The 23746-nt window shown below is 39.7% G+C and overlaps 2 protein-coding genes and 1 long non-coding RNA gene across 4 annotated transcripts in view; 2 read left to right on the forward strand and 1 right to left on the reverse strand.

Annotated features, from left to right (window-relative positions):
* Window positions 1–6004, forward strand: part of LOC134534246 (clarin-2) — a 29206-nt gene extending 23202 nt beyond the window's left edge. The window contains exons 2-4 of the mRNA XM_063372533.1: window positions 24–212; window positions 3092–3227; window positions 5004–6004. Coding sequence (XP_063228603.1) covers window positions 24–212; window positions 3092–3227; window positions 5004–5139 — 461 coding nt within the window. The 3' untranslated portion in view covers window positions 5140–6004. The remainder of the gene's footprint in view (window positions 1–23; window positions 213–3091; window positions 3228–5003) is intronic.
* Window positions 6005–6872: 868 nt separating this feature from the next.
* LOC134534247 (uncharacterized) lies at window positions 6873–11059 on the reverse strand. The gene is made up of 3 exons (XR_010075472.1): window positions 10401–11059; window positions 9063–9172; window positions 6873–7354 (listed from the first exon to the last, which is right to left on the reverse strand). It is a non-coding gene; the product is annotated as an uncharacterized LOC134534247 (long non-coding RNA).
* A 4929-nt stretch (window positions 11060–15988) lies between these two features.
* LOC134534248 (protein RRP5 homolog) overlaps window positions 15989–23746 on the forward strand; it is a 42828-nt gene continuing 35070 nt past the window's right edge. Inside the window, exons 1-5 of one of the 2 annotated variants that reach the window (XM_063372534.1) lie at window positions 15989–16115; window positions 17160–17276; window positions 17786–17959; window positions 18659–18950; window positions 22161–22330. In XM_063372534.1, the coding sequence (XP_063228604.1) occupies window positions 16029–16115; window positions 17160–17276; window positions 17786–17959; window positions 18659–18950; window positions 22161–22330 (840 nt within the window). In that variant the 5' untranslated portion in view covers window positions 15989–16028. The remainder of the gene's footprint in view (window positions 16116–17159; window positions 17277–17785; window positions 17960–18658; window positions 18951–22160; window positions 22331–23746) is intronic. The other variant, XM_063372535.1, reaches the window with a different exon arrangement.

Here is a 23746-nt window from a genome sequence, read left to right on the forward strand (position 1 = left end):
CGACGTGGTGTGGCGTGTTGCAGTGCTGGAGCTGATGAGGACGGACCGCGAGCTGCTGGTGCACGGGCTGTGGGTCGGCACCGTGGGCTGCCTGGCGGCGTCGCTGCTGTTCGTGACGCTGGCCGCCGTGTTCGCCGTCATCAACACCGCCACGACGCCCGCGGGCGCCCTGGCCGGCGCGCCGGGGCTCTTCGTCTGGAACTGCGCCGCCCGTGAGTCCTCTCGCTCTCGCTCCTGCTCCACCCTTCCCTTTTCATTCCTTCTCATTTCTTCTCGCTCTTTCTCATTCCTTCTCGCTCCTTCTCGATCCTTCTCATTTCTTCTCATTTCTTCTCGATCCTTCTCATTCTCATTTTCATTCCTTCTCGATCCTTCTCGATCCTTCTCATTTCTTCTCGATCCTTCTCATTCCTTCTCGATCCTTCTCGCTCCTTCTCGATCCTTCTCATTTCTTCTCGATCCTTCTCATTCCTTCTCGATCCTTCTCGCTCCTTCTCGATTCTTCTCGCTCCTTCTCATTCGTTCTCGATTCTTCTCATTCCTTCTTACTCCTCGATTCTTCTCATTCCTTCTTACTCCTTTTCGATTCTTCTCATTCCTTCTCGATCCTTTTCGCTCCTCGCCGGGTTCTGTCCCGAAGCCTCGGGCGGCTCCGTCTATAACCAAGGGGGGTTCTTTCATTCGACACCAGTCGAGCTGCTCGCGTTTAGGCCCCTTCCACAACGGAGAAGTGTGCTGTTCCGCAACGCACGAAAACGTGTCAAATGGCGTCCAGTGAGATTGAATTTCAAGGTTACGAAATATTAATTTAATTCAGAGTGAATTTTACGTTTCGAAATGATGGCACGGGCAGAATTTAAATAAATATAAAAAAAAATACTTCAAAGTAATAATAGAGCACTAGATATTCTTGTACTTGAAACAATTATTAACATATTTATATCATAAACACACATGGCTACCCACCGCAGCCAAACACTCGGCTTCTATTGGTCGCACCGGAGTTCAGCGTTGCCGAGCTAACCCTACGGGTCCGTCTCCGTCGGCTTGTCATTGTAGAAAGTCTTTTCCATGACATCCGTCTCCTTCCATGACATCCGTCTCCGTTTCCGTGCCATTGTAGAAGGGGTCTTAGATTTTTTGCAGGTGATTCCGGTTGTTGACCTTGGCCGCCAAGGTCGCGTTAATGAGCAGCTGGGGTTTTCATTTCACTCAAGAATTTGTAGTTACTGCCAATTTTCATTTCAGTACATACAGAGTTTTCTGTTTCCTAGCGGGTTACGTGTATTCGGGCAAAATAGCTAATCTGACATGGTAGTGGTCCTGAAGTTCCGGATTAAAGGCCTTTCACTGTATGTGGAAGAACAGAATGGAGGTTCTCGGAGAATATCCACCGGTCGACACCAACATCCATACGTAAAACCAAAACCTTATTTAACCCTGCTGGGAATTGAACCCAGACTACCAGCTAGAAAGGATAGATGTAACCACTACACCACCAGGATTCACCTTGTTTAGTGTCCTAGCAGTTGTAATGGTTGGAGGTAGAGATTAAATAAAGCTAGCTCATAGCTAGGAAAATATTTATTGCTAATAGTGACTGAATCTTTTTTTTTCAAGTGAAATCACAGCATCTTATCACCCTAATCATGGGCATAGATACCAGGAACCCACCCTCCCCTTGAATCAAAAAAAGCCTCTCTCTGAGAGGTCCCGCTTATGCTTGCAAAATCTTAACAGTGGAATGGGAATGATAAACTTACTCCCCCCCCCCCCATGGGAATTTTACAGATTTTCGCCAATGACCCTAAATACTAACATATTCAAAAATACCATCAGATCATTACCAGTTTTGTAAGTATGCATATTATGGAAATCATATTTGGACAATATGGTACCCTCTGTATTGTGAACAACTCATATTTAATCAGAAACCTAGAAGGAATTTCTATTAAACCTAGTATAGAAGGACATCTTTTGTTAGTGAACTCTAATGTAAATGTTTGTTAAGGGGCCCGCCTACCTGGGCACACATACGGTGTGCAGAGCTTCAGGAAAAACAACGCGATTTCAAAACTACTCAAGATATCCGCGTGGGGCCTATCTACGAATAGCATTTAAGAGTTCGCTGAGGACCGAAAAGTACTTTTAATTTCGGATTAAGTTTTTAAACTGTATTTTTAGAAGCGTTAAAATGCCTAAAACGCGTGTTTTCAGAGTAATTTTTAGGCATAAAACAATCAGTACAGATTCTTGAAAGCACTTAAGGGGCTTGCATAACACCTTTATCTTCATTTCTCCGCCATATAATGTTACGGTCACCGCTCAAATTTCACAGTTATCCTGTGACGACGAGACGAATGCGCGCCAGTTCAGAGACTTGCACTTAGAGGCGACACCGCGCTGGAAGCACCAGCGAGCGTCGCGCTTATCATCCCGCCTCACTAACACACATACACCCCTGACGAGGCGGGCCCCTTAAGAGGTAATCTTTAGCAGTGTTTGCTTTTGCCAGACAGGGACAGCTTTACTTTACACAATCTCTCTCGTGTTATTGGGTGTAAAAATTTGAAGCTGTTTAGCATATAAAAGAAACATTTAATTACATACATAACTTAGTTTGTAATTTTACTGTGTGTGTTTTTATTTCTCCTTTTTAAAAATGTCTAGTTGAAGCAACAAAAAAATGTTAATGCCTCACAAATTTAATATAGTTACAAGAAAAAATAACTACGTATCAACAACTTGCAGGGGCAAAATTCTGTAGGATTCTCTGCAGAAGGCGGGGGGGGGGGGGGGGGGGGGGGCCTTATATTTATCATTCTGGTTTTTCAGTTAGGATATTGCATGTGCAAGCAAACTCCATCAGAGAGGGGGCTTTTTGATTCAGGAGGGAAGGGGGGGGGGGGGGGGGGCTACCCACTATATCTACGCCCTTGTCAACTTGGATGATGATCCAAAATGAACTGGTACAACTTGTTTTCCATGATAGCCGAAGCTGGTGCTAACCTTATATGTTTGCGGCAAGGCTTGTAAAGTTGTGCGCCAAGTGTGGTGCAGCAGGACTCGTGGAAGTGTGCGCGTGTTCCAGTGGTGCTGAACGTGACTGCAGTTGCCCTGTGGGGCGTCCAGTTCTTCCAGAAGCTGCAGCACAACGTCATGTCCCAAGAGGACCGGGACAACCAGTGGTACTCCGAGCACATGGCTAGCCTCGGCTACTCCTTCTGGTGCGTGTCCGTTAGGGCCGCCGTCTCTTCACGTTTGTTGTCGATTTGGGCGGGAGAATCTGGAAGCGCCAAGGGCGACATTCGGCTCTACGCACAAGGCTGTGTGCAAGCGTGCAGTTGTTTTGGTCGTGATGTATACCCCTGTGTGATTTCAAGATGCTGCCCAATAATTGCATCGTTTGAAAGAGAGTAGCAAAATTCAATGCACACAGTTTCTGCATTTTTTTCCCCCTTCAATATTTGGTTTGAAGGTTTCATGATGCAACAATGTTAAAATGTCACATTTGGATTTTAAAAAAGATTAAGTTTTTAATGTTTTTTTTTTAACTGCAGTTTATAAGGCATATTTGTGGATGGCCTTTTATTAAATTAAAACTCTACATATGAGTACTTAAATCCACTGTTGAGGTAAAATTTTAGTGTTGGTGTCTCTTTGGAATGCAGCTCATTCATTTTAACTCCCACAAGGTGGCTGTTAAGAAGTTGTGGGTTTTTATTCAGAGTCTTAGAAGAGTGCAATGAACTTTGTGTATTACAGCCAATGTTGACTAAGTTGAGAAAATTGTTTGTAATGTTCTTCAGTCAAAGTGTTTTTTTGTGACTCCTTCAATTATAGATATGGTTTATCCACACACCTATTTTTTTAACTTCATGCAATTTTGTGATTCATGGATTTTTATATAATATCACATTTTCAATGCTTTGGTGCTATACTTGGGTTGATTGTTTCATGGAACTAACACATCTACCTAAGCAGGGCCACAACTAGAGTCTCTGGCACCCGGGGCATGAATGGATTCATGCGCCCCCCCCCCCCCCTCTTTTTTGCACATACCACACCAATAAAGCGGGGGGTCCGGGGGCCATCCCACGGAAAAATGGTGCTATTTAAGAATTTTCCATACCTACATGTAACAGTTTCTGTGCTACTGTACCTTCAATGCATGAACCCACTATGTCCATAAAGTAGTCCGTATAATCACTAGACTTGTTCATTAAATATGTTGAGACGTTATATTGTAAATCAGATTAGACATTCCTGGCATGCAAGTTAAAAAACTTTTTACCGGTTACCAGTTGTAGTAGGAATTACAATGCAAGCGATTTCGGCGCCCCCACAGCTTTGCGCCCGGGGCGTATGCCCCGCTTGCCCCCCCCCCCCCCCCCCTAGTTGCGGCCCTGTACCTAAGTTCTGTTACTGTAAAAGCATTAAAAAAGACTAGGTTTAGGTTGATAATTAGGGACATGATTTTATGGTGAAATGTGATAAAGCCGAAATAACACCGAAAAGCATGTTAATAAATTATTTAACACTGAAATTAAAGCTGATATATAAAAAATTTGTATTACAAAAAATTAATATTTTAATATATTAAACTCGATGAATCTAAATTATTTAGCATGTAGTTGATACCAAAATGTATGTACTAATATTCTAAATAGATTGCAAAAAAAATTGCCTTTTTTTATATTTAACTGTTATTAGTAACTAATTTTTACATTACACCATTGGCACATTTTCAAACGCACATATACTTGTTGATTTATTTTTATTGTTCCCAGACAGATTATTATGTTGTTAAAGTGCATACTGTATCAGTCAAAATACCATTTTTTTGGTGAAGTAAGTATCATTGAACAATTTGTTTAAAATTGAGCCATCTTTATTAATAAACAGAGCTCAGGAAAAATAAAAAAAATAAACACTGAAATATCTTGTTTGAAAACAATATTGGCCTAAAAATTAAACCATAAAACAGAACACTGTTTTTCCAGGTTTGTGGTGGCCGCAGTGGTAATGCTGACTGTGAACATCGTGGTCCTGTACGTCGGCGTCGCCAGGACGAGAGAGAAGAAAAGTCCAGAGCCCATGCTGGAAGAGAAGACTAATGGTGCCATCATGCTCTACTGACGAACCCTTTGCAGAAGACTTGCGCAGTGTGGCCGGGCGAGGCACGGGCTACCGACGGCCGGGAAACATTGCAGTCACTCACGTACCTTGTCGCGGGCATCGAAAAGCAAAATGCATCCACCTGCGTGTGCCTCGGAAATCATTCCGACAACCAGCGACCCTCATCCATCGTTTCCGTTTCATCATGTTGGCGAACGTCAAATGTGGGTGAAAGAAAGTCAAGTGATGTGTACTTCATTGTGGATGCTCCTAAACATCTCTCAGTTTTAGGTCCTGATCGAGTGAAGAAGTTTGTTATTGTAAATGGTGACCTTTAAGAGACAAGAAGCGTGTCAAACACAGATGGTACACAGAAAGCAATCATTTTGTGGAATGATCATCCCAGAACTGAGGAATTCACACACAGTCTTTAGGTACTATAACAAATCAAAAATCTATGGTCTCAATATGGCATAAGACAAAATTTGTGCCTGTTTTGAGCTGTACCTTCATTATACGTACTAAAAATATTATTTTAATAAACACTTTATTCAAGCTTTAACTTTATTCAAGCTCGTAAAGGTACAGTAAATATAATGTCTGCTAGTAAAGTATTATCAATACTTTGTTTATTCATTAATTACTTGAATGTTAATTGGTCTGTCCTGTATATAGCTATGTTTTTTTAACTCGTAGGTTGACTAAAATTATTTATTAGTACTGTAAGAGTAAAACTTGTAAATTATTCAGTTTGCTAAGACTAAAAAAATATTTTTGATTAAAATATTTTCACATTTATGTAAAAGAAAATTCCAATGTAAAGTGTAAATATGCTACAATACTTATTGCATTTATTTTGTACTTTAATAAACATATTATTTTTAAACAGATAGTAACTTAATGTGGGCATCTTCCTTGTTCCAGATAGCTGTTCGAGGTTAATTAAGGTTAATTAGCTGTCACAATTGGTTGTACACTTTTTATTTTGTGATATTTGAGCCATATTCATTACAGGGCATTCTGTCTAATTTAATGATTTTCGAGCATTTGTCATTAAGTTGACGTGTCTGAGGATGTTGGCCAGTCAAGGGGTTGACTAATCAAGGGTGTCAAATGGGAAATCTGGTACCGTAATAGAGAAATAAGATTGGAATATAAACACTGGAAAAGTATCAATACTTTTTTGGAATTGAGTAGTTTTCTCTCAATACAGATTATGTTGTACTTTGTATTTTTTTAATCAGTACTTTCACCCATGATCTATTGTGCAGTTATCAATATAGAACAATAATTTTAGATGTAATTAAATAATATATCTTTGTTATATATATTTTCAGTAAAATGAGTTTGAATTTATCCAAAATATGACTTGTTTTGGTCTGTTCCATAATTTTGCATTGCAACTTTATGTTTACAACAATTGAGCTATAAGTGAGTGAGCAAACATATTTATGATGCTTCGTTCCCTCACATTTATTATCTTATTGTGTTCAGTTCTTGTTTTTTTTATTATTATTATTATTATTCAATGTAGGGTTTTATGTACTCATTCTTTGATTCAAATTTTGGAAACAAGTAGTGTTATTTTTAATTTAATATGAATAAATCAAAATTAAGTAGGTATCAAAAGTAAAGTATGTCTCTTAAAGTTATCAATCCTTTTCATTCAATAATCTTATGACTAAAATAATTTTCTTTTGAAACTCATAAGTATAAATCAATACCTTTCATTCAATATGGCGTCCCAGGACAGAGCAGGATGACCGTGAACTGAAAGGCCTTTATCGAGATAAGAGTTGATCATTGTCCCGAAGGTGGCTACAAGGAGATGGAGGGAAGAAGTGTGGAAAGCAGAAAAAAAATATTAATCTGTAATTGTTTATTTTCCCAGGTTACTTTGGGAATATATACACAATATTTGGGGCATGATACCATGTAGCACATCATACACAAAAAAAGGAAATTATACTATCCTATATTTACAGAAATTGTTACGTTGATGAAATATGATGAGACACAACAATGCAATAGGCTGTTCAACTCTGCAATAGGCTGTTCGTCATCACCTCTAACTGCCATCTATTGATGGTAGTGGAACTTGGATTCCCCATGGATAACACCCTTCAAAGTGACTGGTTGGAATGTTTCTTCTTAGGCTCGCAGCAACATGGTGTCTGCACCGACTTTGAAGTTCTGCTCACCAAGACTGTTGGATGAACGTATGGGGGGCTCAAAGCTAGGCAGAGGAGGGAGAGAGGCAGTTAAATTCCACAAACTATTATATTACTGGACATTTTTTAATTTACTTCACTTTTTGAAATAAAAACAAATTGTTATGTATTATATTAATATGTATAAATCTAGTAATACTTATCAAGCTAATAACTATAATACTATAAAATGTAATACACATTTACATACACACAGAATAATATAAATAAATACAGTTATTACAAGTAAATATTTGTAAAAAAAGAAAGTGTCTGTGTCTGAGAGACATAGTCAAAATTAATTATTAAATTTGAAGATTAAACTAATCCTTAAATAAATCCGTTATTTTTGACTTGTAACTGAAGTTGTTCAACACATGCATGCACATACATACTGATCATAAATGTTAGACAAAGGTACTGTCTTTACGTCCTCCCTTATGCCCTTGGCAGTAGCCAAGACCTGGGTTCCAGGACCGTCTGCGGCGTGCCGCAGTACCAAAACGTTCCCTGCATCTGACTACTGTGGTCAGTGAAAGCCCTAAGTGTAGTGTAATCATGTGGTTTGAGACAAATTTAAATGGAAGAAAGACTGAGATGATATTAAAGCAGTGGCGAAGCCAGGATTTGTGTATGGGGGGTGTTAAGAAGCATTGCCCCCCTGTATTAAATGGGGGGGGGGGGGGGGGTCCTCCCCCGGGAAAATTTGGATTTTAAGGTGTAAAATAGTGCTATTTTAGCTGTTTTCGGTTCTTAAATTTAAATATTGTAGTGGTAAAAATTTTATTAATTTAATATGAAATTTGTTTGAGTGATGAATAAGATATTAATTAAAGATTTGGTGCTAAGGGGGACGGGGGGGGGGGGGGGGGTTGAACCCCTAAAACCCACCCCCTGGCTACGCCCCTGTATTAAAGTGTATATTGTTTATGTGTTTTTCAGCGTATGTTTAAAACAGACTGGTAGCACATCTTTAAAGTTATTGTGTTTGTGACGACTCTTCCATTCCACGTGCGCGGAAATGACACTACGGGGAGTCCTTGTGAGCAGTCCAGCCTGAGCCACCCTCAGGGTCTCAATTTACTGGGAGCTCCAGCAAATATCGTTCATCACTGATATTTAATGGCAATAGTTTAATTTGTTTTAATGTAACTTGTCAAGCAAACCATTGCAATTGTTTTTTTAGTGCGAGAGTTAATCCCCCTTCCTTTTTTATTTATTGTTCCTTGCACCATCAGGCACATGAGCAAGCTTCTTGTGTACATGACCGGCCAACTCCAGAGGAACTTAAGCAGTGGCGGATCCAGGATTTTGGTTTAGGAGGGGCTTGACCCAGCTGAGGCTAGGCTTTATCAAGGCAAACACTAAAACAATAGTGGACCCAGATGCTTTTGGAGGGGGTTTGAGCCCCTTAGCCCCCCCCCCCCCCCTCTGGATCCGCTACTGAACTTAAGTATCTGGCACACATACGCGCCAAACTCTCTTTTTGACTGCAATCAAGTGCTATGTGATTTCTAAATTCCTCTGTGTATTGTTCTGGATGTAGCCTTGCTGCCAAGAGCCTGGTGCAACAATAAAAAAACAGTAATATCGCCACTAGACTGTAAATTATATTTTCCGACGTGTTCAATCTATCATGCTTTCCTTGTCCTGTCCACGTCTGTGCAAGAGATGTGTGAAGGGGCGTGTCTATGGGTACAGCTCATGGAACAACTAATAGGTACCTATACAGACCTGCTTCCTGCTATTAGAGTCTCTCCCGAAATAGTCGGGTGTTCTGTGGTCACAGGGCCGAATGGTCTTCACTCTGCCTCCGTAGGGAGGCTGCTCACTGAGAGCTGGCACTGGGCAAAACCAAATATCACCAACCACTGAGTAACGTCGGTCACGTCTTCATACTTTCTGTGGGTACCAGCCAGCATCACCGTAAATGTGTACAATACAAAACGTTTAAAATTACTAATTCCCGTTAAAAATTGGTTTTCAAGTAACATTTATTTGTTGAACAAAAAAAAATGCAAAAATCTGTTCGGCTGGGTAATTCAATTTTAAGGGTGCGAACATTGAACCTGTCTGGATTTATCAAGTTCGCCACAAAGGTAGTAAGGGATGTATGCACGGTTGCAAGTACACAACTGCATACTTGAATTTGGACATGACCTATGATGTTATCTTTAAAAGATTTGTGCAATGGGAGTGCATGACTTGATTTAAGTTTTTGGACATACGCCATTGCTAAGAACTTTTTCTGTTGAAGAAAAACTAATAAATAAAATAAACAAATAAAAATACCCAAAAAAGACAATAAACACACAAAATTAAGCAAACAATTGCTGTTGTCAACAAGGATATGAACACCACAAAATATTCCGAAACAGGAATATGGTCAACAAACAAAGAAAAACAAAGAAAAATGTACTAAGAGAACGAAAAAACCCCCACAAATTATGACAACACAAAAATATTGAACCCAAAATAATTCAGCACAACAGTTGAAATGAGACAAAAACACGACAAAACGAAAAGACAAACAAACACAATAGTACAAATTATGATTTCACCACACAGCACTAGTGATGGGTCGTTCGTTAACGATTCGTTCAAAAAGAACGAATCTTTGAGAGAACGAAATCTTGCGATTCGTTCGCGATGTAAAGAACCGGCTCTTTGAGAGCCGGTACCTTGAAAGATTCGGTAGAACGAAAATGCGGAGAGAACGAGAGAACCAACCGGCTCTTTGAGAGCCGGTACCTTGAAAGATTCGGAAGAACGAAAACGCGGAGAGAACGAGATGAGAGAACCGGCCACGCGCCCGGTCTGATTCGTTCGTGAAATGATTCATGACGTCAGGAGTCTGAAGAATTAGTAATCACAGTGTGAGCATGTTCATAAGAGCAAACGATAACTGATCAAATAAAATAGGGTAACATGAAAAGTATCTATACCTGAAAATGTCAACTGTTAAGTTGTTGTTTTAAAATTGCGTTTTCACATTCACATACACAAATTTGGGGGAAAAAAAAACATGAATTAAAAATAACAGGGAAAGTAACTACAAATGTTCACACTTACCATTTAGGTGTTAATTAATGTACCTACTTCATTTTTCTCTCTTCATACTGAATCGCAGTAGTAGTATTCAATTTTTGTCTTTTTTTCTCTAAATGTGTTGGTCTACATGTAAACACTTTACTCTCTCTAGAGTGTAAATAGCCTGTATATTAATATTTGTAACTTAAAAAGTAATACAATATAAATAATCTTGTTTCATATACGCAACTGTGATTCACTGGCTACGAAAAGCAATGTTCAAGTACTAGCTATAATAGTGCGATTACAAATTAAAGTTAAGAAAGATCACTTTCGTACCTAACATTCTTAGATTTAATGCTCCCGTATTATATAGAATCACTGCATGAAGCATTTGCAGCGATCAACAGTCAATAATTTTATAACAGTCAGTATACAACTAGACGTTTGAAATTTCATTTACCCATGCAGAGTAGATAAAGATAACCACCCACGCGATCCAGCCTCCTCTCGTTATCAGGTCACGCGATAACGAGGGGAGGCTGGAAGCAAACACGTAGCCAATACTCTAAAGGATGAACGAGTTACGTCACCTGATAAAAGAGCCAGATCCTATTCACAGAAAAGAACGAAATGACCGAGATGAACGAATCTTTCACGGAACTGATCCGAAAGTACCGGTTCGGTCAAAAGAACCGTTCTGCCCATCACTACACAGCACAGGGATGGAGCTGATTCAGTCCTGTAACAAGGAGGAAATAAAACAAGATGTCGGAACTTCCTGGGCAGTAGTCGGAGCCTGAGTCCCAGTCCTGTCCGCATTGCACCGTAGCTCCGGAACTCGCCTGTCCAGACTGCTGACGTCACTAGCCACCTTGCATGTAGTGTGTTTTATGTTTTGAGTTTGAGACATTTAACATGGAATAAAGATGATCATCATTGAATAGTAAATTGTATTTTTTTAGAAAGTAAATAAACGAAAAATATAAAATATAACCATTTCTGTTAAGTCTTAAGTCATCATATGGTTCGCACACGACCCGTCAAAATTCACACACGACAATCATAAACCATTCCACTAGTTTACATAGAGTCATATGGTAAGTACACGACTAAGTCTTAAGTCTTGATTCTAAGACTCAAGGGAAGCGACCAATCACAACAAACCGGAACCTTTCAACTGGAAGTTTATGTCTTATTATTGGACCGAGCGAGGCAGTATTTTGGGTTAGAATTCGTATATTTGTCATTTGTAATCATCATCCATTTCGAAAAATAGTTATCCCATTTGTCAATAACCTATTTCAAACCTGCTTCTCCGTTTCGAACAATGGCCGACAATGTGTTTTGTGCTGTGATTGGTTAGAATTAACGACTTCTATGTCAATCATAAACTGGAAAATGTAGTTTTGACTTAATCGTGTGCTCGATGTTAAGTTATAATTCTTAAGGAAATCAATCGTAAACCCAGCTTAAGTCTTAACGAAAAATATAAAATATAGCCATTTCTGTTAAGTCTTAAGTCATCATATGGTTCGCACACGACCCGTCAAAATTCACACACGACAATCATAAACTATTCCACTAGTTTACATAGAGTCATATGGTAAGTATCCGACTAAGTCTTAAGTCTTAATTCTTAATTTTCAATCGTAAACCCACCTTAAACCCACCTTTAATATTGGCCTGTGATATGATAAATGAGATACTGAAGGCGTAATATCAAAATAAATGGTTTTTGGTGGATGTAGAATCTGTATTGCCCAGTGTTGTGAGTAATGTAAGTACTCTATGCCGTCAGCCACGGTCTCGTGTTCGAGATCGGGCGCAGGTCCTAGCGGGGTGGCTGGCTTTCTTAGCGTTTTCTGCTCCGGGAGGGCGCCAGGCTAGCTCGGTGTCTAACCGTGTGATGGTCGTGGGTTCGTTGCCCCAGCGTGGTCCGCTAGAACCGTCGGCGGTGGTGAAATTTGTTTCCTGATTGGGTTGGGTTGTTTAAATTAATTTACATACACTGTTTTGGTTGTTCTACGGGTTGCACGTCGCGCACGGGGGGTGCGGGGTGGACTTTTTATTGTTCACGATTGACACTGGTTCATTAGATTGGGCGCGAGGTTTACTCGGCGGTACATGACTGCCAATGGGGCGTCGGAACACGTAGAAGTTTTGATTACACTATGATTACAATTACACTTGATAAAACGGCACTCTGTGGTGCTTTTAAGTACACGACTACATTGCACACGTTATCTGAGAGGGGCACCTGCGTGCCTCTACGTGCGTTTACTTAAGTCCTCACGCCAGTTGCAGTCGAGGGAGATGAGCGTTAAATTAGCATCGGCTAATTTCGTAATCTGTAATTGGCGACGCGCGGGCCCACCTGTGTGGACCGCGGCTCGCTACTAAATTAAAACACGTTTACTCTTGAAGGTAGCCTGTGCCTGTGCACTAGGCGATTAAATAAAGTTCTGGGGTGGCGAGAGACGGCCCGTACCGAATACTGCACGGCCACACGTAATGCTTTGTGTGGGGCGTGTTAAATTGATGCGGCTGGGTTAGGCCCTACACCGGAAAAAGGACCGGGCGCGCACGGGGAGTATTAAAAAGAGGTTTTGGTGGTGACTATAATTACCAGATGGACGTTCGGTGAAACAAAGAGATGCTGGCTCCCCGTGGGACGTGCGTCCGTCCCGGTCCGCGAGTCGCGCTGTACTCCCGTGCAGCCCTGGCACGAGGGGAGGGGTAAGCTCCCTGTCGCGCCAGAGTTTCTAAAGTTCCGTTATTCATAAAAATCTATATAATTAATTAAATTTAAGTGGCTCTAAATTCACATAATAAAACATAATGATTAATCTAATATCTATATATGTTATAGAAATGACATTTAATAAGTTGACGCCGTCCCCGTTGCCTAATCTGAATTTACGTAAATTTAAGCTGGTAGGTTAATTTTGAATCTCAAGGGGGGGTTCCTGGCCTCGTGGCGGTAGGCAGGGATGCGGCGACAAAGGACTCCCCGGGCTGTTATGGCCTCCCAGGACGCCTTATTAATGAAACACACGAATTCTTTTGGTGATTTATTACGTAGCACACTCTACAGGTCACACGTTCACGTGACTGGCCGCTTCACCGTCGACCTAAGCTCCGCGCACCTGAACCTGCTAGGGTCTCTGCGAGAGTACACGGACGTGGCGTGACGTGTGTGGACGATCGGTCCCGCAAATTAATTAAGGAAACACATGACACTAGATTACTGTGGTTAGTCCGCACAGGAGAATGATTTGCTTATTAAAACACGTTACACTGAATTACTGCGATTAGTCCCACACAGGAGAATGATTTACTTATTAAAACACGTTACACTGAATTACTGCGATTAGTCCCGCACAGGAGAATATGCATGCGCGGATAGTCCGCGGGGTGGCTGGGCCACGTTAAGCTGGGCACGGACACGGTGGAATCGGGAGCGATATCACACACGTGGCCGTGGCACGCCCCAGGTGAATACTCGTCCGAAAGTTCTGGTCGCGTTCGGCGCAGTGCCGCCCTGCGTGGGCAAAGAACTATGTCCCGTGGTGGGACGTTAAAGCGTGAGGCGCAGGTGCCACGACAGGTCACCTAATTGCTTACGTAAAATATAAAAATCCCTGATGGGATACACATATTATTAAAAGACCGCGCGTGGTTGCTAACGGCCGATTTGGGCCGACCGGGGAGCTGATATAAAACGTTTGGACTATAATTACCTATTGCAGTTATATGGTGTTGGCGCGAAAATTGAAGGCTCCCCGTGCGTGGGCTGCCGGCCCGGGCGAGTGCTGGATGGCGACTGACTAACCTCCCTGGCCGCCGGAGCCAGGGAGGGGGTAAATTCCGCGGGAAAACTGCGGAGCGCGGGAAGATGACTTCGGCCAGTTTTGTGAATTATACCCTTTTAACATATGATCATTTAATTAACATTAATTATTGAATGGTTTAGATTTCTTAGATTTTGTTTATATTATAAAATGCATGAGAAACAATACCCTTGCGCAGTGCCACACCCGGCCGGGCGCTTTGCACACGTAGGAGGCCGTGACTGACGTCACGCCGTTCGGGGCACTGCACTACGTTGCGCGCGCGGGCGCGTTCGGGGCGCGGCACTTATCAGGTGTTGAGGACACATAACGGCCTGTGCTCTCAGAGGGAGCACTGACGGCGGCGTCAAAGTTTGTCTAAAATAAGTTTGAATATTAGAGTCAAGCTGGAGACTGTCTGTTTCTTGAAAACTACTCCAGTGGCGAACGATAATGCTAATTTGGGGTGGTTTGAATTACGTCACACGTTTCCCTACTGAAATTAGGCTGAAGGTCGCAAGGGTTGCACTCACAGCTGTTTTAGCGGAAAACTACACGTGAGTGAGCCGGGCACTCCTACGTCGCACTTTATTAATTAGGGACTTTTGATTGTTTTTGATTACGTTATTATTGCATGGGGAATTTTGTAGGCACGGTGAGTGCACGCATGCGTAATTAGAAATGGTTCGCTATTCTCTACCTTGGGGCTGCGGTCCGCTCACTTGACTCGGGTGGGCCATGGCTAGGGGTGCTTTCCATTAGCGGAGCCGAGTACTGGCGGGTGCAGGTCGGGCATTGGGGTGGCCTTCGGCCGTACGATGTCATCTATACACACTCACACGAATCACCGCGCTATCACGCCTGAGTCGTGAGCTACACTGAACAGAATTGTTTTCGGACATATGGCATATTTCCATTATGGACAACTTGATTTTTACAGTTTTGTGGGACCTAAATATTTTCATTCGTTTAATTTTCCTTATTTTATAAACTGCTTGAAATTAATAAGGACTGTATGGAGTTAGGAATCGTCGGGAATTGGTTTTGTGAGGTACCTAGTCTCTTTTTAACCTTGACATCACCATGGTGTTCCGCCCCAAACATTTCGGTGTTTAATAATGTTAGATGATGGTTAATATTTATAACTTGGAATTTCCGTTGTTAGAAACATTCACTTTCAAATAACAATTTTTAAAAACTGTTTCTACAATGAACGCACTATATTTCATTCAATGTGTTGGGTTTCTCACCAATATAGCGCAACTATTAGCTTGATGGGCTACCCCCTGAATGATAGTGATATATAAAATACAAATTAATATGACTAGTGATGATTTATATTCGATCTTTGCAGTATTACTTGATCAGTAGTTATATCGAGCATATTATGATATGATCGAAGGTCGTTACACAAGATTTTTCGGTGTGTACAGGCCTATGTTATGGTCTTTGAAGATATCTTAAAGTTTTGACCTCTGCTTAAAAAATATGATAAACTATAATAACTTGATGAATACTATTTTAATTAATAAGATGGCTTTTTATATCCTATTTCTATCCTTTAAATGTTAATAAATAGTTTCATAGACCTTCCTTTAATATAAATTATAATCAAGCTTTAATATCTTTTATTTGTTAAATTTATAAATTATTGGCTTCAATAATATAAATAAAATACCAACAAAAGAATTTGAACATTTAAATACTTTTGCTTTTTAGGGAAAAAAATTGTTGTGGAAAAAAAATGTTTCCGTCGATAAAATATTATTTGGTTTTATCTATGCTTTAACCCACGTGGGTTAGGTTGTTTACTTTGGACAGTAGTATTGTAATAAATATGGTTTTCGCTGATGACAAGTTATTTCCGCGTGGTGGAAATGAAACGTCGACTCATACAAACCTACGGAGGAATAGTACCTTTCAGGTGATAATTTGTAGTAGTTCTAAAGAAGAACTTTTTTTCCAAAAGAAAATAATTTTTTTTTTATGTTCTGGACTAGCATGATTATGATTTGCAGCTGCAGGTATATTCGAAGTTCATGCAGAAATGATACTTTTGACAAGGTCACAGCACAGGTGTTGAGTTCAAGTCCTGGACTGGCACATAATACCACGTTGGTTTCAGGTGACTTGGTTATAAACCAAAGCAGCAAATTAAGGGAGCTGTGTGATAGCCTCAAACACATGTTCAAGTTGTCTGTGTTAACTAGCCCCAAACACATGTTCAAGTTGTCTGTGTTAACTAGCCCCATTATATTTGTTTTATAGAGTTTTTACCTACCATTAGCGGTGTTTAGTGTCATTCTGGTCATTTGTTGACCAATGCCTGTCTCATGGTCTCATTCACTCACGTGCTTTATGACTGAGCAGAAGTCAGCTCTATCCGGCCGTCCGGGATAGATTGGGGCAACAACAGCATAAGTCATTCATCACGAATGCGGCAATTTCCAACCAATTTTTAATATTTTTCTGAGAGAGCTTTATGCGCAGCGTCCGTGAAGGTACAGGATTGCAAGTGACCGTGCTGCTGTTGCACCGAAGTACTCACTTGTCTCAGCAACCTTTGATCCACGCATCTTGAGACAGCGACCCATCGTACATTCCCCTGAATGTTTATCACACAAACACAGCATCGCAGTTGTTTGGATAGCAACTCCCGGGCACTGCATCAGAATATTTTGCCGCAGCGACGTGAGGTCAAATTAGTAGCTGGTGGCATAGTCTACGGTCTTTTAGTTTTAAAATATTTTTTCCAGTGCATCTTCAAATTGAGGTTAACAGTTGTTGGTTGCATGATTCAGTTTAGTGTTGTCATTAAGCACACTTTTCTCAAAATATTCAATTTGTTCTGTGTTAGTAGGTATTTTATTCTTTGTCATTATGTAAGAAGGTCCCGGAAACCCTTTGTGCAAAAATAATATTTTACAGTGTTCTCTTCTATGTCAGCTAAAAATGTGTTTTGTTCTAGTTATTCTCAAGGAAGCCCGCAACAACAATCAAGCGGAAACGTGGCGGCAAGAAAAAAAAGAAGCGAGGCAACACATTTGTCCCAGATGAGGAGCGTGTTAAGAATTTAAGCTACAAGGTGAGTCTGCTAACATTGCCTGTTTAGAAGTAAGCCTGTGTAACTTATCCATGAGTTCTGTTAGTTAGTTTGTTTTTTTCTTCCTTTAAGTTTGGATCATCTGGCACTGTCATGATGAGAAAAAAAGTGTTTAAGTATCAATATTTTCCAACTCTTTGAGGTTTTTAAAACAGGATATTTTTATGGATTTTTTTTTTAACTTTGTCCTTTTTATTAATAAAGATAACATTAAATATAAATGTGCGAAAGTGTAATTTTTACAGTTAAGTAGAGAACAATGGTTTCGTTGAATATTCTCCCCTGATGAAATGTAAGTGTGTATAGGTATTTGAATATGGTTTAGGATTATGCGGATGGTAGAATTTGTAATTTTGGTTGTCAAAGACAGATAAGGTTAATTAGCTAGCAGGTAGATAGGACACTAGTGTTCTCACGAGATTGTGGCTCTGTTTGCTCTGAGAGCGAGGTGCGAGGTGTGGTGCCAGCTCGAGTGTCGTGTTTCCTTCCAGGCTCTGGTGGAAGGAATGGTCATCCTGGGCCGCGTGCGCAGAGTGGACCCCACCTGCCTGTCGGTCTCGCTGCCCGGCCACATCTGCGGCCGGCTGTCTCTCGACGATGTCTCCAAGCCCTATTCTAAAGCCTTGCAAGAACTGGCTCGGAACACAGCCTCTGCCGAGGTGCAGGTGCGCTCACTCTTTTGCTTCCGAGAAACCCGTTTTTTTTTTTTTCACTCTCTGGTAGGACACCTTATTTGAGCAAATAATCTTTAAAATCAGCAGAGCTAGTCCTACCATGAGGGTGAATAAATATCGTCGCTTAAGAAACCACCGTCTATGTGACAAAAAATTAAATTTTTCAGGAGAGCTTAATAACTTTATGCGCCATGCTGGAACTATGTGGCAGACGGTGTCAGGAAAAAAATAAACCATAGTGCGTTCTGTTCGATTTTCGGCAAATTCTATTTTTGTGTGAGAAGACGCTAAATTCCTCAGTTTCCACGGAGAAACAAAAAAAAATAACTAAAATAAACGCCATTTAGGCGGTGTTTTTTTTCCTTAAGCGATGGTATGTATACTGTGATTGTATGACATTAATAGAGGTTTTGACGTGTTATAAATGTAAATCGAAACAGTTTTTTTCTCTCCCCCTTTTAAGTTTGGATCATCTGGAATTGTGATGAGTAAAATGTGGTCGGACAATTTTTTTTTGTAAAAAAAAAAAAAGCTGTAATGGAACTTATTTATTAGTTTGCTTCCAAATGCAGGAAATCATCACTATCAGAAATATTTATTTTAAGATTGAATGAATTTGTTGGATGTAAGAGCTGAGCTGGTGAAGTCGCAGAAGAGGTGCATGTTGGAATGGAGTGTGTCCGTGCGCAGGAAGTGTGCTACCCGCTGGAGCGGATGTTCCAAGCGGGCCAGCCGCTGGTGGTGCGGGTGGAGGCGCTGGGGCCCGCCGGGAACGACGTCCGGCTGACCGCGGACCCCGGCCGGGTGCAGGGCCACTGGACCCGCGGCATGCTGCAGGCGGGCGTGGTGCTGGTGGCGGCCGTGCGCAGCGTCGAGGAGCACGTCTACGTCATGGACGTGGGGCTGTCTGCCGCCCGGGCGTTCCTCAAGAGGCAGTCCGTGCGTGGGCATGAGCGGGCGTGGGCCGCGAGCCAGCCCCTCGGTGAGCCGTGCTCCTCGTTCGACCGGGCCTCTCGCGGGCCGGGGGGGCTATAGTACACTCGGGGAGAGAGTCAACCGATGACCCCTTGCTATCCGAGGCCAAACTCAGCGTTTGCCACCCTGTTGACAGCTGTGTGCACTACCAGACTCAATAGTCTGCAAAGAAAATTAACTCTCAGGAGGTGATCAGTCTTTTCATCGTACCTAAAATTGTTGCACTTGTTTAGAGGAATAAAAGAAGGAATTTTCTGGTTACATATACAGTTTGTAGGAAAATATATTTTTATCATATTAATGATTTTTTTGTAATCAACAAAATATTTTTGGTTATAATTAATGTGTAGCTACATGTCATGGCGTTCTTGTTTATATGGCAAATTTCAAGACAGTCACTCAATTTTTTGACGTGACAACGTCTAATAAATCAATGAACGCCGGCTGCACGCATGAAAAAGTGTCCCACTACGGATATCCCACTACGGATGTGTCCTATTTGCTCATTGTACGCATGCGTGGCATCTCTCTTCATGCTCATTGTACGCATGCGTGGCATCTCTCTTCCACTCGATTGGAACAACCATCGATTTGACTTTTCAATAATATTTTCGTCGTTTGAATTATTAATATTATGTAATTTAATGATTGTCCGCCGATTTTCAGCACAATCGGTACGGTTATTTAAAAGTAATGTTGAATATTCAAATACGTTTTGAACCAACAATGGTGTTTGATTTGATTTGATTTGATTTTGATTTTGATTTGTTACATGCCACACCAACAGCACAAGGCTCCAACGGTGGGCACAACATGTAAGACATGTAAAAAAAAACAAATACAGTAACAGAACAAAAATAAGAACAAAACAATAAATTATAAGAACAACAAATAGTAGGACAAAAACAGACAAGACAACATAACATACAAATATCCATATGAGTGCTTAACTTCTGAAAAGTACTTTAAATAACAAAAATGTTTCATGAGAGTAATAAATGTATAAGTACAGAACATATAATATTATGTGGATAAATACAGTTGGTATCCTTAGATTAATACATCTGGTATTAAATAATTTAGGTAATAACATTAGAGCATAAAGATAATTAATCTTTGGATGCCGAAAGAATAATTTTTTTAACAAGTTTTTTCTCTCTGGTAGGTTGTAAGTGATTAACATACATATTAAAATTGTTAAAAAGTCTATATATAATATCATTTGTATTTAAAAGTGTGCACAAAAAAGGTGGGTTACGGCTATTAAAAGAAGGAATTTTAATGCCAGTAACATCAAATATATGAGGACATATAAGATTACCATAATAACAGTGGAAGACAAAAATGGCATCTAAGATCTTTCTTCTAGTTGATAATGAACCAAGGAGGGAATTTAAATCTATGTTATTGATGGTATTTAATTTTTTGTTAATATAGTCAGATACTTTAGATTGAATCCTGTCAAGCTTTTCAATATCAGTGTTATTGATGCTCTTCCATATAATAGAACCATATTCAAGTTTTGATCTTATTAGAGCTGTTTAGAGGGAGAGAATAGAGTCAATATTGGAGGTGTTAAAGGTGATAAATTTAATTAGACCAAGTATTTTGTTAGATACCGAGATAATGTTTTCAATGTGAAGATGAAAAAATAGTTTTTGATCCAGTAAAATTCCTAGGTCTTTGACATGTTGAGATTTTTTAATAGGTGAGTTATCAAGTTTGTATTCATATTGCAATGGGTGTTGTACAGTTACACATAGTAATTCAAATTACACCAGGGATCTTTTGCACAATGTTTTAAAAAATATTGTAACACATTATAAATAAGTTAGGTGTATTTGGGATGCGTATTTATTATAAAATCGTGTTATAAAAACGAAATAATATTCCTCTACCGTGAACAAAATGATTATAAAGTTTATATACCATCTGAAACTATCAGATTTCAAGCATGGCCTCGTGGCCTGGCGGTCAGCACCGCTAACTTTCAGTCCAAAGGTTGTCTGTTCGAACCCTGGCAGCTGCGAAATTTTTTTTTGTACTTGTTAAAATAAATACGGCGCACACAACATTTCAAAAGTAATAAATATATTTGAATTAATGAATGCAAATAGAAGTAAATTTATTAATTAAATTATATATTTCATTTCACTCCTTTATATCCATATAAAATAGTGACAATTCAAATAAAAATGATTCAAATTTATTCATAAAAGTATGCAGAGGTAGATTTTATCATACAAAAGATAGAAAAATTAAAAAAAATTTCTTCCTCAAAGAATATAATATTTTTAATGCCTAACTGGTTTGGTTGCAAAAACCTATTACGGCTCAGTCTCAGGCCGAATATGATATTTCCTTTTCTTCTGGATCAATCATTTCATCAATGTTTTGTTATGACGTCACGTTAAACTATCGTCCGTAAACCGACTTTACAGACAACAATTTTTTATTTATTGTTTCGATAGATACACAGCAAAAAGTATTAATGTTCTGGTTTTAAAGATGCAGGTTCACCCTGCTTTAAAGCACAGTGAAAACAGCGAGGAATATTTTTTTTATGTTGTGTGAGTTCTAGGTCATGTCCCGCCCAGGGCGGTGTAGAGTTGTGCTAGTCCATGCGACTTGTAGCAGCGTAACATGGGGTGTTCCTCAAGTGTTTGCTAACATTTTTTTCTGAAAGAGTCTTCTAGTGAGTCATGTACAGTGCTGTCAAGTATTATGGATTTCCCATAATTAATACTTATTTGGACTTCAAGTCGCAGGATTATGTTTTGGTATTTATTTATTTATGGGAACATAATCATCAAATGACACATCAGAAATATAGTGTATCTGTCATAATTTTGTATGATAAATCTTGCACATATGGCCAGTTGTCTGTCAGCTGAATACGTTGTATGATAAGTTCGATGGAATCTGTTTTAGTTACAGCTTATTATGTGTGTTATAAAAGCAATTTTACCCTCAGTGAGATTCAAGAATCCATACATGCAATGCTTGGGTTATCAGATTTAAATTATAAGGAAGACATTTGGGAAAGAAATTAAAATGTGTTAGTTATTTTGTATGTAAAGTCTAGAATTTAGCATTAACTTAACCACATTTTCTTTACTTGTGTTTCGAAGAATGCGTAAATATGATTACTGATGGGTTTGTCTGGAGGTTGGCATCACCGGTCACGTATGTAATGTCACTAATGTATTTTCCGAAGGTGTGGGCCAGGTGCTACGCTGCATCATCGTGAAGGCCGAGGTGGAGTCGACGTCCGTCACGATAGAACTGTCCGCAGACCCTCGGCTTGTGAACGCAACTGTACCGACGGATTCTTTAGCGCTGGATTCGTTGATTCCAGGCACGCGCTGCGAGGTCGCTGTGACAAAGGTGATTGCATTCTCGAATTACACATCTTAGCTCTCGATATACAGCATTTAGTATGAGTAATTTTAGAAAATGAAACGGAAATGCTAGACATCGGTGCTGCATCTGCACAGAAATATCAGAAAACTCGAAAAAGATGGCGGACACACGTGTAACAACATAAACCCGTTTATTGTCGCTTTGGTAAATGTAAGACTACATACCAAACGTATTGGTGTGCCAAATGAAACTTTATGATCGGTAGTGTAACTACCCGGTAATATATTTGGTAAACTAATAAAGTAGTCATAGTAAAATGTAGTCCCAAGTTTTAAATGACCTAAAAATATCTCATTTAAAAATGATTATAATACATATTATCCTTATTGTTTCTCAACGATTTTAGTAGCGTGGTGGTAAGGTGTGTGCTTTTTAAGCATGAGATCCGTGGTTTAAATCTTGTCGAATGAATTTTTGTTTTAACTTTTTAATAACAATATAATATTATATAATAATGTTGAATCAGCTCATTAAGGTAAAGGTTTGTAGGAAGTATTTACAGACTGATTTCAATAATTTAAGCAACAGCAAATAAACAAACATATACTTAGTGTTATGTGTATTAAAATGTTTCAGGTTAATGATTTAGAGTGAATAATTTATAGTATTACCTTTTTATGAATTTTAACAAGACAGGCAGTATTTTAATAAATTCTTTGTCGAAAACCAAGTCCAAATCTGGGATTTATTGGACTGCAAGATATAATTTGAAAAAAATACTAGAAAGATAGCGCTAAGTTCGTAAATTCATTAGAGAACCAACAATATGTGTTAAATATCTTTGACGCCATGTACGTACCAACACAATTAACCTAGCTAATAAATTAAAGGTATTTCTTTAAGTTGTTTTTATATTTTGTTGTGATTATTTAAGTTTAACAAAATGTATTCCAGTTAGACTTTAAAAGGGGAAAAATATTTGTAGTTTTTCCCTAAAATGAGTACTTTTCATATATTTATCACGCTCAGCATTGTTTTAAAGAATTCTCTGTTTAATTTAGTGTGCAAGTTTTGTATTATAACTTTATAAGTTTATTTGCAACATGAGAACACATGAATTTGCTCGTTACTGAGGTCAGATGTCACACATCTCTGGCGAGAACTGAAAGGCTTGCTCACAATTTTTTTTGTCCATTATCGAGGTTTCTTATGACATACGGTGGAACCAGCAATGGTTTTTGTCCGCAAAACATCTTAAATCAGTAAATGTTCGACTCACATTCAAGCGGACCCGTGTTCAAATTTTTATCCCGGCTGTCCTGAGTTCTGTTTCCCATGATCTCCGGAAGTCACGCGAGGTGAATCCTGGAACAGGTGCTTGCTACAGACTATAGCCAATTCCTTCCTTGAGTTCCTCTGAATTGTGTTTGTTTGGTCCAG

The sequence above is a fragment of the Bacillus rossius genome, chromosome 7 (genome assembly GCF_032445375.1).
Source record: "Bacillus rossius redtenbacheri isolate Brsri chromosome 7, Brsri_v3, whole genome shotgun sequence".
NCBI classification, from domain to species: domain Eukaryota; kingdom Metazoa; phylum Arthropoda; class Insecta; order Phasmatodea; family Bacillidae; genus Bacillus; species Bacillus rossius.